Source organism: Python bivittatus, unplaced genomic scaffold (genome assembly GCF_059951505.1).
Source record: "Python bivittatus isolate LINGU-HERP-01145 unplaced genomic scaffold, Pbiv_v1 ctg000680_np1212, whole genome shotgun sequence".
In the NCBI taxonomy this organism is placed as follows: Eukaryota; Metazoa; Chordata; class Lepidosauria; order Squamata; family Pythonidae; genus Python; species Python bivittatus.
Window position 1 is genome coordinate 7,875,504 of NW_028277095.1, and position 18,708 is coordinate 7,894,211.

The following is an 18,708-nucleotide window of genomic DNA, read 5'->3' on the forward strand; positions in this document are numbered from 1 at the left end:
AGCTGACTTGCTCCTTTGAATCCTGGTTTGATGTCACTTGCTGTTCCTTTTGCAGCCTTGAGAAGGAAAACTTTGATGTCTGGACCAAAGTCGTGAGGCTTAATAAAGAGATTGAACAAGAAAAGACTAAATCTGCAGAGCTGGAATCGGAGCTCCAGAACCTTAAGCATTCCAGGGAGGTCAATGAGGAGAACCAACACCTCGAAGACTTGTTGAAATCCACAAGCCATTTGCCCACAAGAACTGAGCAGAGGACAGGGTGTACAAGCCAGTTGTGATTCCTTTCTGTCAAAGGAGTGTTGCACTTGCTCTTGTGAAAGCCAGTAAATTCTGGTGAGTTCACCAAGACTGAAACTCATTCTCGCAAGATGTTTGATTCCGGTGGCTCTATGTATAAATGCTTTTTCATCTAGGAACTTTTCTTCCCAATTCTGATTGATCAAAACAAAACCAAAAACATCTAAAGCAGTGTTTCTCAACCTTAGCAGCTTTAAGATATGTGGACTTCAACTCCCAGCATTCCCCAGCCAGCATGGCTGACTGGGGAATTCTGGGAGTTGAAGTCCACATATCTTAAAGCTGCTAAGGTTGAGAAACACTGGTCTAAAGTAACTAAATTTGCTATCTGGCTTTATGTTTTTCCCTCCTGTTCTTTGCATTCCATTCAATGTTTATTTCTGTCACTGCAGTACAGAGTTCAGCCCTTGTTTAATCCCACCAAGCTTTTTTGATTGTGTGACCTGCTTGATGGAACCAACCTTCTAGTGGGCTCACATGAAAAAAAAAAATATATTATGAAGCTATTTTGGCATTTGAGTGGCTTGAGATTTGCCACTGACCAACAGTGGTTGGGGGACCAAAATTCCAGTTCAGCTTTTAGACGCTCCCCCATTTGAGATCATGTATGGCTGTGAACTTGTATTCCAAATTATCATCAGCTTAGCATCCTCCCCATATCTCCCTGATCAATTGTCTTGCTTGGGCACAAAGTGCAAAGTTTAATAGTTTGTCCTTTATTATGGCCATGCCTCACTTGTCCAAAGAAGACTGAACTCAAAGGTGTGAGTCAAGATGACATTTTCGGTCTTTTACAACTGAAGCCGGCCCTAGCCCTGCTGCGAGGTAGTGTAAGGCTAAGGTTTTGAAAGAGTGCCAAATGATTAGTTTTCATGAACAAGACCAGAAATAACAGATGGAAGTTGAAGTTTCCTAGATTTTATTTAAATATAAATTCCTGAATGTGAAATTTGTCCAACAGTGGAACAGTCGACCTTTGGAGATGGTGGTTCTCCATCTCTGGAGGCTTTGAAGAAGAGGCTGAACAGCCACCTCTCACGGATGGTTCAACTGGTTTTCCTGCACATTGTGGAGGGTTGGACTAGGTGACCCTGGTGGTCCTTTCCACCTCCACAATTCTATGATTCTACAATGGGAAGAGTATCCCAGGGTTTTCCTGTCTCAGATGCCAAAATTACATTGCTGGTTTGGGCATTAGACATCCTGATTAGATTGCGATGGGATATCTTTTGTTGTCCCACCAAGAAAGAAAGCAAGCTAGCTAGCTAGCTGTCTTGGGGTGCCCTGCTTATCCTGGCCTAATTTTGGATCATTGTTTTCAATAGGATGTGAATCTTTATGGCAGCCTCATGTGAAATGGAGCAGAAAACAAAACACGAATAAAAGCACCTTAATTATCTTAAACTGAAGCTGACCTTCTGTTCTGTCCAAAAGCAATGTTTCTGAAAAGGAGAAATACCGACCAATAGCATTATGCATTGCAAGTCCATGGTATGAGAAGCATTTTGCCTGGTTTCAAACTTGGCCACTTTATGTGAGCTGGAATTAAAAGGAAAAAACACCTAGTTTTCAAGTTAGGCAAATTACCAAGACTTGAAAATAGTTCAGACCTTAAAGGTAGCTTTGGGACTTTAGAAATGCATGTGTGAAAACATCAAATGTTGCCACAAATATTTTGAATATTAGTTGGCACAAAACGATGGGCCAAGGTTCTTTTTGGGTGGGAGCCTAACACAGAGACAAAACAAAATGATGGCCAGTTTTAACTGACATTAAAGTTATTTCCTCTTTGGAGAAATATTATTTCATCAAAAGATCAAAGTATCACTGGGGATGCTAAAATTATCTCCCCTTCCCACCCTCTCTGGAATGTTATCTGGAACTTCCTCTGTAACATCTAAACTAGATGATACATTCATTTGTGCTTGCTTAATCTGCCAAGCTTCTGGATCTGAGTCATTTACTCTAACAGTACGAGGTGGTTCAGAGAAGGACCACCGCGTGGAAGGTGAGAGTGCAAAATTCAAACCCTGACCTGAGCCTGCTTAGCTTTTTTCAAAATCAGCCATGGTTTCTAGTGTGGCTGGCCAGTAAAGTGTTAACATGGTTAAAGTCTCCACTGCGTCAAGCTCCTGCTTGCTTCATGGACATGTCTGTGTATTTATCTTGGCAACAATATCAAAGTTCAACATTAGCCGAGCACCCCTCACAAGGTTCAAACCAAAAAAAGAGCTGGAAAATATCAGCCTCCTGGCATGATGTAACAGATGCTTCCCCAGAATGATTAGAGAGGCAATAGAAATCTATAAACATCCAACTAATTCAAGTTGATTATCAACAGTCCTCTTCAGTTGTGGGCACTTGGTTCTAATGAACGCAAGAACAGCAGATTTGACCTACAGATTGCCAAGTTTGGTTTCAGATCTGTTCCAAAGTAGCTCCCTGAACGTCTAGCAAATTGTCAGCACATGTTCGTTGATTCAAGGCATTACCTAAACGTCATTTTATCAGTACTGAAGTGGTTTGCCAACTCTTTCTTCTGAGATTTTGTTTGATTCAGTCTAAAGTCCACAGAAAGTCCGCTGGGGGAGACGGGCGGCATACAAATTTGATAGATAGATAGATAGATAGATAGATAGATAGATAGATAGATAGAGAAAGTCCTGCCATGATCTGATGGTGTCTACCAAAGTATTAACTAGGTCTAATCCACTTAGTTTTGTGTGTGTTTTTTTAAGATCAGCCACAGTTGTCTAGGTGCTGTTAGCTGATAGCCTTTAGAATTGTGTGGCTAATTTCAATCCACAAGACTATTCATGCTTGACTTGCTGGGGGGGATTAAGAGAACGCTAGTGGCTGATGCAAGAACGAAGATCAGTGAGTCCGTGAGAATTTCTCTACCAGCAGCATACTCTTCACTGAGTCAAATAAAGCCAACTTCTAGATATCCCTAGGCGATCAGTAAGTTTGCCCAGTTTAGCTTTCTCATTTTTGCAAACTGCTAAATTTCAGTTTGTGTACTGGTTTACATGGGAGTTAAACTACTTTCTCCCCATCCATATTATCTGTGCACAGAAGGAAATATTTCTTTAGCAAGCTCTGATATCTTCCATCAGTGTGTCCAAGTCCTCTTTAAAAGGCACTTAAACAGCATGACAAATATAATTGCACATCATGTCCTTGTCACTTTGCATATTAGGGCAGAACAAAGGCTGAGTATAAACTCTTGGGAGGAACCACCCATATCCCCAGGGAAGAGAAAAATCTCATACACTGCTTTGCTACTAGTTAAAAAATAAAATAAAATAAAATCCTTACATAGAGCCATGTGCATTTTTTATGACGTTGGTCAGCTTGGCTGAGCAGCAAAGACACACTGAACCAGGGCCAGTGGGGTCAGTTGAGCATAAACTGAAGATTCCTCCGCTTCCTTAGAGAGAGGCTACATTGCACTACCCCGCTTTCTAGAAAGCGCGGTTAGCCTCTTTGGATGAGTCTCCACCACGGAAAGTCCATGGGGGCTGGTGAAGCTGAAGGAAGGGAGGGCTTACAAGCTTGAAGGTCAAGTCAGTGGGAAATTGAACTGCTAATGGTTATATTTTTAGAGAGGGCATTGACCTTCCTCAAACATGACATCTGGAAACATCTGGTGAGAGATGAAAACATGCCCTCTGACTTTACGCATTTGTATGGCCGATGCTTGCTTGGTGAATGGGAACAGCTGCTAACGTAGGGACCAAATCCCTCCTGGATTGCCTCTGGATCTCCCCTCTGCCACCTTCAGATTTATTTATTTATTTATTTGACTGATGCTTCACCTTTCTGCCCCAAACTTCTATTCGTGGTGGAGGAAGAGGGAAAGATGGAAGGAGAAATTGTAGCCGTTGTTATAAGCTACATGGGGTCCTTTTAAAGCTTAGAGGGAGACCGTTCCTTGTACATCCTTGGACATAATTGCTTGGCATGGCAGCCGATGTAATTTTTCTCCATTGCTTTTGCCCATTGAAGACCACGGCCTGGGGTCATTTTGTTTTACTTCCACCACTCTTTCTCCCAAAGGGACAAAGAGAGGTGTGTGAAAAGTGATGAAACTATTCTCCAGGATTGTCTGTAGGGCATGGTGAAGAAAGTCAAGGCGGTGGATGCAACACCCGATGGACACAACAAATGGGCAGAGCTTTGATCTGACTGCTGTGCTGCCATCTGGACTTTTTTGACCACACCCTGTGGGCACCCTTGCTATCATCTTCCCTGAAACAGTTTGATTAAAGCATTCAACCATAAAACTAACTCTCAGGAAAGAAAACTGTCAGGATAGAATGATGGGAACCAACCATTTAAAATGGTGCTCAATTAAAAGGCAGCATATGTCAACCCTTGTCTGATATTCTGATTAATCTACAGATGTCCTGCTAGGTAGATACGGAGTTGGGAGACTGTGGCAAACCGTGTTTATGTTATGTACTTGGCATAGTTTGAACCAGGGTGGGCAATCCTTTGGTGGAAGGGCCCACAATGGGAGGACCTGGAGTATCTGAAGAATTGTCACGGAGAAGCTGGGGTGGAATTGTTCCAGGACAAGAAACAGTGGGTTTAAATGACAAGGAAGAAAATTTGAGTTAGCAACAGGAAAAAATCTTAGCAGTTCAACAATGCAGTAAATGTCCTTTGGAGGTGATGGGTACCCTTCCTCTGGAGGACTTTAAACAGAAGCTGGAAGGCCATCTGTCAAGGATGCTGTGGTATGGATTCAAGGTTAATTTATTTATTAACTAGATTTTTAACCCTGCCTTTATTTCGGTCAACTCAAGGGAGCATATAGACATACGTATGTAATGCTCCTGTTCCTATTTTCCCCCCAACAACAATGATCCTGTGAGATGGGTTAGGTTGAGATAGAGGGACTGGCCCAAAGTCACCCTAGTAGCTTCATGCCTAAGAGAGGATTTGAACTCACGGTCTCCCACTTTCTTGCCCTGCACCTTCATCACTACACCAAGATCTCCAGGATCTCCAAGATCCCTTCTGACCCTTAGAGTCCATGAACCTGTAATTCTGTGATTCTTGGGGAGTGGGGCTGGTGACATTATGGTGTTGCCAGAGTGGAACGACCAACATTTTTGGTCTGATTTTTGTTTAGTTTTGTTGGGGGATTAAGGGGCAAAACGAGGGGACGACTATAAAGGTTGAAAACTTTGGCCCAGGTGGCCCTCTCCAAGGAACGTACCAATCCCTTAAGATTTAACTGATGCATTTGAAGGAGAAACATTGATCCATCCAGCCATTTCACATGCTCAACAAGACTTTGGATGGAGCTCCTTCTCTGGGAAAGGCCCAGGGAGTTGTCCCCCTTCGAAAATCCTGCCATGCTGCACTTACGTGTGTGTTTGGGCCTTGCAAAATAAGTCAAGCAAAATGACACTGCAAGTTGGGCAGCAAAGTTTTTGTAGGCTTCTCCCTCTTTGCTGTTGGCTTCCCTGGGCAGCAGGGAGGATCCCCCCCCCCCCCGTTCCTCTCTTCTTTCATGCACACCATTCAGACATGTGTTTCCTCACATGCAACCGCCTTGCAGGAGCACCTGCTGCTTTGCCCCTTGATTTGACTGCCTGCCTGCCAAAACTGGCCCATGTGGACCTCTCCGGGTGCACATGCATGCGCTGTTTTACTCATCACTCTATCATCTGCAGCAGCTGGTTGAGCTTGTGAAAATTTGACTTATCGCGCGTAAAAACATGATGTGATATTTAGGCCCTCTTGACAAAATGTACTGATAAGAAGGGCCGGGAGGAAGGGAATGTGGCTTTAATCGCCTGCACTGCCTGCCCGCAATGCTTGAGTCTCCAGAGCTATTTTCAGCCCTGAGACTTTCTCAGGCTTAAGCGCTGGGGAGTGGCGGGGGGGTGGGGGGCAGCAGGAGAGCGTGGATGGATGCAGTGGGCTAGTCGCTTATTAGTGAGATTAGTACACGCATTGCAGAGACTGCGCTGATGAACTAAATTCTCAACTATCTTTCAAGGACCCTTTTCCAAAAAGTATGTCCCCCTTTTGCTGTTTTCCGTGTTCAGAATTTTTCTTCCTGTCATCCTTTTCGCTCCCATTTTCTTTCTCCGCTTCTCTCCTCTTCAGAGGCATCTGCAGGGGAGTGTAAAACACTCAAGATTTTTACTTTTCAGCTACACAGCTGAAGCACTGCTTCTTTCTGACAGGCACCGTACACGTAATAAAGAGGCAGGGCTTCAGTCCCATGATTTCAGCCACCCTCTTGACTTTTTTGACACTCGCCTGGTGGAGAATTTCTTCCCATCCACTTTTCCCTACGTTTCCTTCAACTGTTAATATTTTAGATTAAGCCCAGTCCACAAATGCTTGGGAATTCCTGGAATCAGCCATCCATAGTCATGCAGAGATAAACCCCATTTATATATCATTCAAAAGATACAATCAAAAGCCCAGGAAGGAAACAGCCTAGAACAGATCCTTCCAGCAGCTAATACCCAGATAAGCAGGAAACGGTACCAGATAAACTATCAGAAAAGAAATAATCACCTAATCAAGGACCCGCCAAGGAGGAAGCACACCCCTTCCTAAACCAGCAGGACAAGCTAGGTTATATCAACAGGCAGCAAACCCCATTCTCCCTCACACTGATGATGTTATCTAGTTGGGTCATGAAACATCTGCAAGCAAACCACCAAATTCAGAGAGCACCAAGAAGTCTCCTTGGGTTTCATATGCTTCCTTCCACTGGAATGAAACTGACTTCTCATTGCTCCAGCACTGTCAATGCTAGGGGTGATGGTTCTCTAGGATTGGTCTTCAGCCTCTGGAAAGTGCATCCTTCTGCAACGAAGGCTTCTGTTTTTCTACCACCTCCCAGTCTTTGAGAATTTCTTTCCAATTTCTCTTCCTAGTATTTCTAGCAGGATATCTGTTAGAGGACATTGCCCTTACACAGCCTCCCTCCCTGCCCGTAAGTCGCCAGGAGACATCCCATCCCACCGAGTGGCTTCCTGGGGCTTGAACTGAAGTGTGAGAAGCCAGGGAAGCTGCTGGTTGCTGGCGTGGGGTTTCCATAATGAAAGACAGGGAATTCATTCCCACCCTGGGCAATCTCATAACCCAGTGTCTCTCAACCTTGTCAACTTTAAGATGTGTGGACTTCAACTCCCAGAATTCCCCAGCCAGCCAAGCTGACTGGAGAATTATGGGAGTTGAAGTTGACAAGGTTGAGAAACACTGTCATAACCAAACCAGGACAAGAACGCTGTCTCATCCATGAGAATTCGCTGCATTTTTTACTTTCACTTTCACTTTCACTTTCAACTTTCACTTCACACTTTTATTGTGAACTGCTCAGAGTCACTTTTTGTGAGATGGGCAGTATCTAAATTTGAAATATAAATAAATAAATAAATATAAATTCTCAAACTGAGTTTGAACGGCAGATTTTAAAAATGCAGGGCTTTTTAGAAAGCCATTAACGAAGATGAAAGACTTTCCCAGCTGTGCTTGAAATGTCAGAGAATGAATTCAGAGCCTTTTGCACACAAAATGTATTTGTTTTCAGTGAGCTATGGACGTTTCTTAAAATCCCTGTTCACGTCCGAATTGCGCCTAAAAGGAATGAGGGCAGTGTCTCCCTGCTGGCTTGATTTCTAACCTTTATGCATCCACCAGAATTTCTGAACTGAGCCTGTTCAGGCCCAACCTTCTTCCCTTCTGCATCCCCCTCTGATGGGAGCATACACCTGCCAGCTTAACCCATGTGCCCACTTGCGTTTAACCGTGGGCAGTACAGGTAGTCCCAGTTTACGAACGAGTTCCGTTCCCAAGGTCTGTCCTTACAATAGGCTCCGTTCTATGGGTCTTCTGTAATCTGGGCATTCTTAACCCAGGGACTACCTGTAATTCTTTGGCACCAGCAGTTTCCCCACTTGTCTACCCAAAAGTGCTCTCCTCTCATCCCCGGGCCATGAGTGAGACAGGCTACGTCATCTTTGGCTGTGCCGCTTGTAAAGTAGTGTTTCCACCCTTATTCTGACTGCATCGGAGCAAGGTCTCAAGAGATGTAAATTCTGCAGTGCATCACTGCAGTGCATCACCACTCCGGGTGCTGGAAGTAAAGGTAGGTGGGGATGATCAGCCTGGTGGGTCCCTCAGGCTGCTGCCGGTACATCCCCTCCTCTCTGCTGTCCACTCAGCCTGGCCTGACCCCAACCTGCTATTAGCTGCTTTAAAGACTGGCCAGAGTTGCTTTAACCACTGCTTCATTTCCACGCTGCGGCCAACCATAATTTGGAAGCAGGAGCCCACAAAGCAGGGCAGAAATTCGACTGTCCTGGTGCCAGCCAGACCCACCCTGTTCCTGCTGCAGTGTGGTGACTGGTAGGTGTCTTCCCCACCGATTGGTGGTGTGTTGAAGAGGGAGGGCAGCAAAATCCGAAGTGTCAACCAATCATTTTGCTTATCATGTGCGGCACTTGTGAAATCAGGACAGCTCGATTCAGAGTCGAGTCAGAATAGCTGAAATAGAGGCAGGACAGGGATCGACAGTGGGGGCAGCAAATGTACTGCCTGTATAGTTTTCTGCCAACTCATGCATGGGTGCAGAACACTTTCATTCAGCAGGGAAGAAAGATCCTAAGAATAATTGCATTTATCAGATGACTTGTTCTTGAGTTCCATAGAAGCTAATGCTAGAATAACATTACATTTTAAGGAGGTACACCATAGCTTCGTTACTGAAATATTATAACGAAATATGCCCGGGATAGTCTTAATATGTGTGGCCCTAATCTCTTTTTCAGTGTGATTCCCACCCACCACCCACCGTACACACAAGCAGGTTTTCAGCAACTAGATGAGGGAGAATTGAGAAAATACCTGTTGGCCACACCTGTACCTGAACACCTGCCCTTCAAAATAGTCCTGAAAGACATTTTTATAAGGTCAACTTACTATTGAGAGGACCTTTTCTTATAAGAAAAGTGTTTTCGTTCAAAACAAGATTTCAGTTTTGCTTTTTGTCTTTCCAAGCTGTGAGATAGTTTTGTAAAAGTTGTGACGGAGCAGCCATCTATTCACAAAGCTCTTTCTATGGTAGCCAAGAGGAGCTCAGAATGAATTTTAAAGGTCTTTTAGCAACAACTCATACTTTCTAAAAGAACCTTCTTCCTACTTGGGGAAGAATAAGCCCAAGGAGATAAGATAGGGTTGACTATATCCAACTCTTTGTTGTCCACCAAGTGCTGTCGTTGTTCTGAGGTAAGCAACAACTTTTGTTAGAAAGGGAAACAAAGGTTTGGAAACTTGGGAAGAAGAGAACAAGATGTTCCTACTCATGTGGATGTGATCTTGGCATGAAGGCAAGAATGTCGCACCAAGTTGTGGAAAAACACTATGAGGCTGGGATGTGTTACTCACATCTTAGTTTTGACATAAAATAGAAAAAAGGCAGCGGAAAATGGTGAAAAGAATGAAATGAATAAGTTCAGTAAAACTTACTGTGAGTAAAATTGAATCATGTTTCCCAACCTTGGCAACTTTAAGATGTGTGGACTTCAGCTCCCAGAAAAGGCATCATCTGGAATGTTCTCCCATGTGAGCACAACTCCCCAAAGTTTGAGAACAGATCCAGGGGATCCTTTCTCTCCCATGTGAGGTTGGATTTGGATCAGGTTTTTCTCAGAAGAGAAATACTCCCAAATGGCTTTCTTACTTCTGTGTCTTGAAGTAGCAAGGCCATTCCCCCCATCTCAGAGCTTCCTCAATTTGTTTTTGTTGCTCATGGACATTAGGTTTCCCTAAATTTAGTCTCACAGAGAGAAGGGCTAATTTGCTAATGATGCAAAGAAATATAAACAGCACGCCCATGGAATCTGAAGGCAGCATGCTAAGTTCATTCCCTTGCCAAATATGGGGGTCTATCAAGGGTTTGATGAATTCCACTGTTTTGACTGCTTGCCTGGGACTGAATTGGAGGCTATTTCTTTTAAGGACTTCATGGCTGGTGAGCAGTGGAGTATTCAAATTTGGGCCAGGAAGATGGGGAGGGCCAACATTCATCCCCTTCCTTGCCAATGTCATGGCTTCCTATTTACTTGATTCCTAACCTTCCCCACCCCCAGGAGGTCTGCCACCATCTCAGAAGCTGGTTCATATTAAGAAATAAAGCCAATATTTATTAAGCTTGGAATCCTAGAATCATAGTTATATATAACATACCACATCTGACGACACTCCAACTGCTAGATTATCTGTAGAGCAGATATGTCAAGACACCATCAGGGTTTTGAAATAGGTGAAATTACTCCAGCAAACATATCCAGAATATACATTGGTGCCCAGATGAAGAATACTTAAGAGAGAATAATAAATCCAACTACCCAATGAATGAGGATTTAAAATGGACCACTAAGTATCAGAGGATACTGGCTGGCTGGGGAATTCTGGGAGTTAAAGTCTGCACATCTTAAAGTTGCCAAGGTTGAGAAACACTGCATTATACATTCTCCACCATTTCTTCTGGGATCTTCGGTGTCCTCTCGAGCCCAGTGTGCACTGTGGCAATAGCTGAATTGCCTATAATCAGAGGGAGGGACTGTGAACCAGACTCTTTGCGGCTGCAAGCCTGTTTCTTGCGGCCTCAGGCGAGTGAAAACCCTGCAGGAGAATTGCCTTCCATTGAAAACCAGGAAATGCATATGAAAACTGCAGCAGAGACTTAGCATCAGTTTGAAAGCAAACCCTTCTGCCAAATCCAAAGCCAATAAAATAAAAATAATAAAGAAATCTTGGCCACAAGTGTAATATTATCCCATCCATTTAGCATCCTTGCTGTAGGAGGACAGCTGTGTTAGTCTTTGGCAGCGGTTCTCAGAGTGTAACCTGGGAGTCCTGGGGGTCCCCAAGACCCTTTCAGGGGGTTCATGAAGTTAAATAGATCATTGTTTTAAAATTCCTCAGGGTTAATTTCTAATACACTAAATATCGATAGATATAATCCACATAAACCAAAGCTCTTTGGGGTCTTCAATCATTTGTAAGAATGTAAAGGGATCCTGAGACAAAATGTTTGAGAATTGCCAGTCTACAGCATCCAAAATCCAAAGGGCACCATTTCCAACTTACAGATTTTATAAAAAGGCAGAAGCTTTGGGGGGCTTGCAGCAAAAGCTGTTACCTTTCAATGAAATCTGTGAGTTGCAAAAGGTGCTTCCAGACTCCTGATTTGCCCTACTCACTGTGGCCTTTGCTATCTCAGAAAGAATGTCACACACGTGCATGCACACCCCCCTCGCCAGAAAGTTAATCCCATGATCTATCATATATCAGCAGGGAGGATGAAGGTTAAGCCAAGGATCAGCAAAGCATTTCATCTCAAATTCCAGGTGCAGCATTTACTGCAGTTGACTATTTGCTCGATGCAAGGGAACCAGGGTTGCTTTTCTCACTGCAGGTTTTAACTTCGCTTTGCAGCGGGTGGTGACAGCTCAGGAAATGGATTCCCACAGTAAATCTCTGCAAGTAGTGATTGAAAATACTCTAATCTCTGCCGAGATAAGGAGTTGCTACAGCAAACGACAACATAAACCTGGAAGCGATGGACGCTGGGAATGCTGGACGGCTGTTGAGCTTCTGTGATTGTGCTGGGCCATCCAGAGATGACCCAGCATTTAGACCTTCTCCTTTAACTCAACACGGCACTTTTCAACACCATCTTTGGCTCACACCCTGCTTAACCTCATCAGCACACTGCCCAGTGACACTTGGGTTGGAAGCAAGAATGGAAAGATATTGAAGATTTGAAGCAGCCAGTATGCTCTAAGACGGCGTTCTGCCTGGGGGGGGGGGGGGAGGACAGCTACATGACCCCTCTTCTCCCCACCCTTCCACTAATTCATGGGGAGAAAAGTTCCATTCATAAACAACCATAATGTAAAACCATCTCCTAGGACAGGAGAGAGAATCCCTGGCTCCACAAGTGGCAGACAGTCCCAAAGCTCCCCTAGAACCATCTTCAAAAGGACTGATTGTTTTTCATTTTTTTTAAATGTTTGGGGGGGGTAACAAGACAGGGGTGTCCACAGGGTATGGTAAAAAATGTCAAGATGGTGGCTCGGCTTGTTTGTCATGTGCATCATACCCAAGCAGAAATGTTTGCTTGTTCTCTGCCCTAGGATATCAAAAGATTGTCTGAAGTATTTGTGGATTAAATAAATCATTTTATTGGACAATATATTATTTGTCTAAATTATTAATAAATAAATGTTTATTTATTAGAAATTATGGCAGCAGTAAATAGATGGGGAACTCTCATGTGGTCCCTGAAGTTCCTGGTGTAATGGGAAGAAGGAATAACCTTGAGGAACAGGAGGAAGAGCTGCAACCAAGACAGATAAAAGAAATTTGAGTCCGGGGCAGAAATGTAATTTGAGAAAGTGTCTTAGACAGGAACCTCCCTAGTTCTCACAAAGATGAAGGGAGGGAAGGGGAAGCGCATTCAAACTTGCAAGGATCTGTTACTGTAACCCTATAATATAAGCAGTATTAGCATTCATGACTTTGGTTTCCTAGTTTGGCCTATCTTGAAGGGCTGACACGTTCTCATTTCACAGCTAAATTTTGGCAGCACCATTGCCAAAAATCTCTTGCACAGATTTCTGCCATTTTCAGAAAAGATGAAACTGTTTTATCTCTCTCTACCACTCTCCTTAACAATATGCTGATGTTGTTCCTGATAAAGTCAACAATCCATTGCCATCAGCGCAGTTATGCTCTTAAGAGGTTTCCTCAAATTCACACACCACCACTGAGGCATGTTTATTCATTTACTTACCCTACTCCTGTTTCTGTATTCCTCTAAGGGTTGGCTGAACCAACATACATAGGATTACGAACCAAACCAAACCATATAAACACTGACAGCCACAACCAGATGTGTCAGCTTGGAGTAGAATAATATTCATTTGTCCCCCAATGCTCTCCCCAAAAGCCATGTTTGTCAGCTCTTTGGAAGCAAACTAAAGAGAGATGGCCCAAATGCCTGGGAGGTAGGGCTGTCCCATAAGTGTAATGGGAAGAAGGAATAACCTTGAGGAACAGGAGGAAGAGCTGCAACCAAGATGGTCAGATAAAAGAAATCTGAGTCTGGGCCAGAGCTGTAACCTGAGAAAGCATCTCAAGGAAGACCATCCCTAGTTCTCATGAAGATAAAGGGAGGGAGGGGGAAGCACATTCAGACTTGCAAGATTCTGTTATTATAACCTTATATAACAATAGTATTAGCATTCATGACTTTGGTTTCCTAGTCTGGTCTACCTTGAAGGGCCATCTTGAAGGAATAAGAGGGGGCCATCACCTAGAAGGAACTGCAACAATTTGTGAAAAGGTTCAGGTGCTAAGACATTTTGCCCTGCTCTCTTTAAACAGTTTCATTTGTCTTCCCAAATACAGAACAATGTAGGAAAGAGGGTCTGTCTGTTGGATGCATGAAAGGTTTAACTTCAGGCAGCAGTTTAATATGCAAACAATGAATGGATTCACACATCACACTAAATCATTTTTGTTTAATCATAGGGTGGCTTCAGTTTAATAAATCATGGGTGGCTAAAATTATACACTAAGTTTACAACCCATCATATACAAATCATAATGACTAGGTTCACACCACATTTTGACAATGCAGTGTGTGAACCTGGGCCCTAAGGAGAGAAGAACCTTGCTCTATGGCAGTGCTTCTCAGTCTTGGCAACTTTAAGATGTGTAAACTTCAACTCCCAGAATTCCCCAGCCAGCTGGAGAATTCTGGGAGTTGAAGTCCACACTTCTTAAAGTTCCCAAGGTTGAGAAACACTGCTCTATGGTGAGACATAGGACCATCTAGCTCACTCTTGTTGATGCCAGTTGAGTAGACTGACCCAATCTACTAAATTATAATCCATAGTTAACAAATAAATGTATACATAAAAGAAAGGAGGTGTATTTTGGCTACCTCAGATCATTTCTAATGCCATAGGTTTAAAATGGAAATTTCTGCTCAGATTTTTAATTCATTTACTATTGTTATCCATACATAGTCTATGTCTATAAGTAACCATGCAAATCAATCACAAGTAACAAACATTCTTCAATCATTGAGCAACTGGAGCCATAAATTTATCTTTCCAGTGTTGAAGGACAATAAGAATGGCACAAAGAATTATGGCGTCAATTTCCATATTACGGGTATGTAATTCAAAAGAATACGGATGTCTGAAAATATTAAAATCTGTCTCAAAGCCAAATTAATATATGTAATGACTTCTTCCCAGTCTATAATAATTTTAGGACATTGCAAAAACATATTTGAATAAGGCATTATTTTCAATGCATTTCCAGCCACAGGATAATTTCTTCCTTTTTCTATACAAATGCAATGGGGTCTGATAAGTACAAAGTATTTTTTGGTGAATAAACCATAGCCTACAGTCTCCTGAAATTTTTGATAACAAAAATTAAGAAGACAGCCTCCTGTTGTTTAGACCAGTATTTTTTAAAGTGTGGTCCTAGGACCCTTGGGGGTCCCCCAAGATCCTCTTGGGAGTCTGGCAGGTGAGGATCGCTACTGCACATAACTGTGACATTGTGGGCTGTACACTGGTTACTAATGCTGGTGCTGGTTTTGATTTACAGGTAGTCCTCGACTTACGGCCACAATTGGGACCGGAACTTCTGTCGTTAAGTGATGTGGTTATTAAGTGAATCGTGCCCAATTTTACAATCTTTTTTGCTGCAGTCATTAAGCAAATCCGGCTTCTCCCATTGACTTTGCTTGTCAGAAGCCCCCGTGACCCCAGCATGGCCCAACCATCATAAATACATGCCAGTTGCCAAGTGCTTGAATTTTGATCACGTGACCACAGGGACACTGTGACAGTCATAGGTGTGAGGACTGGTTGTAAGTCACTTTTTTCAGCGCTGTTGTAATTTTGAACGGTCATTAAATGAATGGTTGTAAGTCAAGCATTACTTGTACTGTATAAAGGTCTGCAGGGACTTGTCCAGGCAGTTGCCAGGAGTCGATGCAGAAACATATGACTTGGCACCTTGACCCCTGCAGCACTGCCTGCAGCCCAAACCTTTAATCAATCAATACAATGTATTTTTATTGGAAAGGAACCAGCAAAAATAAAGTAGCATTTAAATTCTAGGAATGTAAAAATTGCCTAAAGAGATCCATGCAAGTATATTAATATTATTAGTTAATAGTACTCAACAGAGGTGTCCATAGGGGTTGTCCAAAAATTCAAGATGGTGGTTGCAACTATGTAAAACAGAGCCTCACCCCATTTAACGTGTGTCATACACACACAACACAGGTAAAAAGGAGCGGATTGCATGGTTGTGGTCATCTTTTTTACACCCCCTCCACGGACATTCTGATATCCAAGATCATTTACAAATATTGACAGCAGCCTTGCAAAACTTTGCAAAGTTATGGGTAACAATTCTTTTTGTCTGATAAAAGAAAATTCATCTAAAATTCATCTGGCAGACCTGATACATATAATAATAAAGGAGAAATGAGGTTTCATTTGCTGTCATCGTAAATGGGACAATGTCAGCAACACTGGAAAAATGAATTTAGAACTAGAGAGGTTAGGACTTTATTAAATATCTCATAAAATGGCTGAGAAGAAGACCTTCAGCTTGTCTCTCAAGAAGAATGGCAGAATGGTGAAGTAAGAGATGTAACATAAATAGCCATACAATGTTCTGCTCATTCATTTCAAGATTTGAGGTCTAAAACCAATGCTCTGATGTTTTTCTTAAGAACTTCTAATAGATGTTGACAAGCTACAGAGAGACCACAAGATGAACATTCTTCCAAATTGCTCGAGACCATGAAGACTGGAAGTGGACAGGGCCAGGGGGATCAGCCCTGGGTGGAAATAATGCAAATAACACAATATTTAAAGATTAACAGCCTTGTTTTTACTGATCAGCAGCTTTGGATATGCATTTACAGTAGGTGCTCAAGAAACCTCTTGTAGACTTCAATTGCAGCATATCCAGCGACTTGTAGTTTTATTTATTTATTTATGGGGGGTTTTTTTATACCGCCCAACTCCCAGCAACTCTGAGCAGTTCACAGATAAAAACCCACAGAAGAATAAAATAACGCAACCATGAAAACCAAGAACTGAAGATGCACAAACCTGACAACAACCAAAGCAAACCCACACGACGCAGAAGGGGGCTTCGCTCCCCCTCGCCAAAGGCTGGGCGAAGAGCCAGGTCTTCGAGGCTCTCCGAAAGACCAGCAAGGTGGGGGCCATCTGGACCTCGAGGGAGCCCCACTCCAGAGGGCAGGCACTATGGCAGAGAGGGTGCACTTCCAGGGTCCCAACAGACGGCATTCTTTAATCAAGGGGACCCGGAGGGTGCCAACCCTGCTGGATTGAATTGGCCAGAGAGAGAGCCAAGATGGGAGACAAGCGGTCCCTCCCATAACCAGGCCCTAACTGAGATGAGGACCACCCAACACAGTGTTTGCTGCTGAATATTTGGGGGTGCCTCAAAATCATGCTGTTGCTTAACAAGGGATTTGCACACATGGTATGTTTTCCTTTACAAGCCCTTCCAACACCAGAACATTGAACAGAGATAGGGGTGAGGGCTGACAGATAGTTTACTATTGGTCTCTCATAGGTTTCTCTGGCTTTGCTCAGTTTTTATGAATTGTGCTATCTGAGTGTCTCAGGGAGGCCAGGGGAGACCAGTGACCTTACATATATCATGGTGCATGTGATGTCATCGTGGCTGCTTCCAGAAACCGATGGCTTTATGAATCTTGCACATCCCCCATTGCTCAGGCTACATACATGACAGACAGACAGATGGATGGATGATAGGCAGTGTGTTTGCAAAGGCTGCCATATTGTTTTAATTTCTCTATAAAATGTCGGCATGGAGGATGGCGGGAAGAGCAGAATGGAGCCAAGATTTGGACAAAGAATCAAAGGGAATCACAGTTTTCCCAATCTGCACGTTTTGAGAAGATTCTTTCCTTGCAGCAGATGAGGAGATATTAAAAAAAGGACGATGAATGCCCACTGCCTTCTTAGTTTGTCTGACATGCACGAGGCAGGTACAGGAAGATTATAATGACAATCTTAAAATTAAATGAACACTAGTTTTTAGGCTGCATCCTACTAATCTAAATGCTTGTTAAATAATGTTCTTTCTGCAAAAAAAGAAAGAAGGAAAAAAAACCCATTTCATCATGTCCAGAAAGCAGCAAACCCCCACACCTATGGCTTTGCCATTTTAGTTTTCATTGTCACTGCAGACCAAACAGGTGGAAGGAATTTTGAATTTGTTCATTACTGAATTCTCTGACTAAAATAATCTTTCTACAGAACAAAACAAAAAACATTCCTCGGTTCTTCTGACTGAAATTGGGCCATATTCTCAAAATCTACACATACACAACGTGTGTGTGTGTGTGTGTGTGTGTGTGTGTGTGACTCTACCTTCAGAATCAGCACCTACAGGATTTCTCTAAAACTGATCAGTCTTCATCCCTCAGCAGCATCTGTAATGTCTGCAAATTTTACCCCATTCAGTTGCAAAAAGCAAAAACTCGTGCATCCTTTTGTGATTTCCTCATGTTTGTCAGTCAGAACGGCCCTTGGATCAGACAGAGTTGCAGCTTTTGGTTAGGTCCTAGTCCAAGTGGCTACATCCTGATCTGCTGCACTGGAGCCCAAACTGAGTCCTGAGGTCAGTGCACGCTTAGCAGTTTTCCTCCCAGCTATAATGAGGCCACTGCCCCAGCCACCATTCCTGGCCAGCTCCTTGGTGATCACTCAACATGATGCCTTGCTCACCACAGGGGACTTCTGCTGTCCTCTCTAGCTCTGAATCTCCGACCCAGGCTGCCAAGATGACTAGATGCTCTGCCCTCAAAAGCTGGCACTTCTGGGCAGGAACATGACATCTGAAGTGGGTAGATTTCCCCATAGATTTCTCACGGCTTTGATTCATATTAACGTGGAGCAAGATAGCGTCTGTGGCCAGAGCAGAAACATCTGGAGCAGAGGAAGAGGTTGAGGGCCACCGCAGCAGCTATTCTGAAGAACAACAGCTACAAGAGTGAGGCTCTGATGGTGAGGTTTGGTGATGGATCCCTCCAAGCCCCCTTGAAGACTTAGCACTTGTGGCTATTATCTACCTCAAGACCCAGTCAGAAGTCTTGCCAGAACTGACTGTATGTTTGGTAATGGGATTTCCCCAGCAAAGCTGGAATATGGTGGTAAAATCACCAGCATTTAGAGTTTCTGCTATATGAGAAAATGTACACCCTCTATATTCAAGGACCTTAGGCTTGAAAGCGATTCTATTTTGTATTACACTGAGAGATGAAAA

At 43.2% G+C, this 18,708-nt stretch overlaps 1 protein-coding gene across 4 annotated transcripts in view; it reads left to right on the forward strand.

Annotated features, from left to right (window-relative positions):
- The window catches only part of ARHGAP25 (Rho GTPase activating protein 25), a 48,366-nt gene extending 34,192 nt beyond the window's left edge, over positions 1 to 14,174 (forward strand). For all 4 annotated transcript variants that reach the window (XM_088152132.1, XM_088152130.1, XM_088152129.1 and 1 more), the window contains one exon: positions 56 to 14,174. In XM_088152132.1, the coding sequence (XP_088008258.1) occupies positions 56 to 278 (223 nt within the window). In that variant the 3' untranslated portion in view covers positions 279 to 14,174. The remainder of the gene's footprint in view (positions 1 to 55) is intronic.
- The last annotated feature ends 4,534 nt before the right edge of the window (positions 14,175 to 18,708 follow it).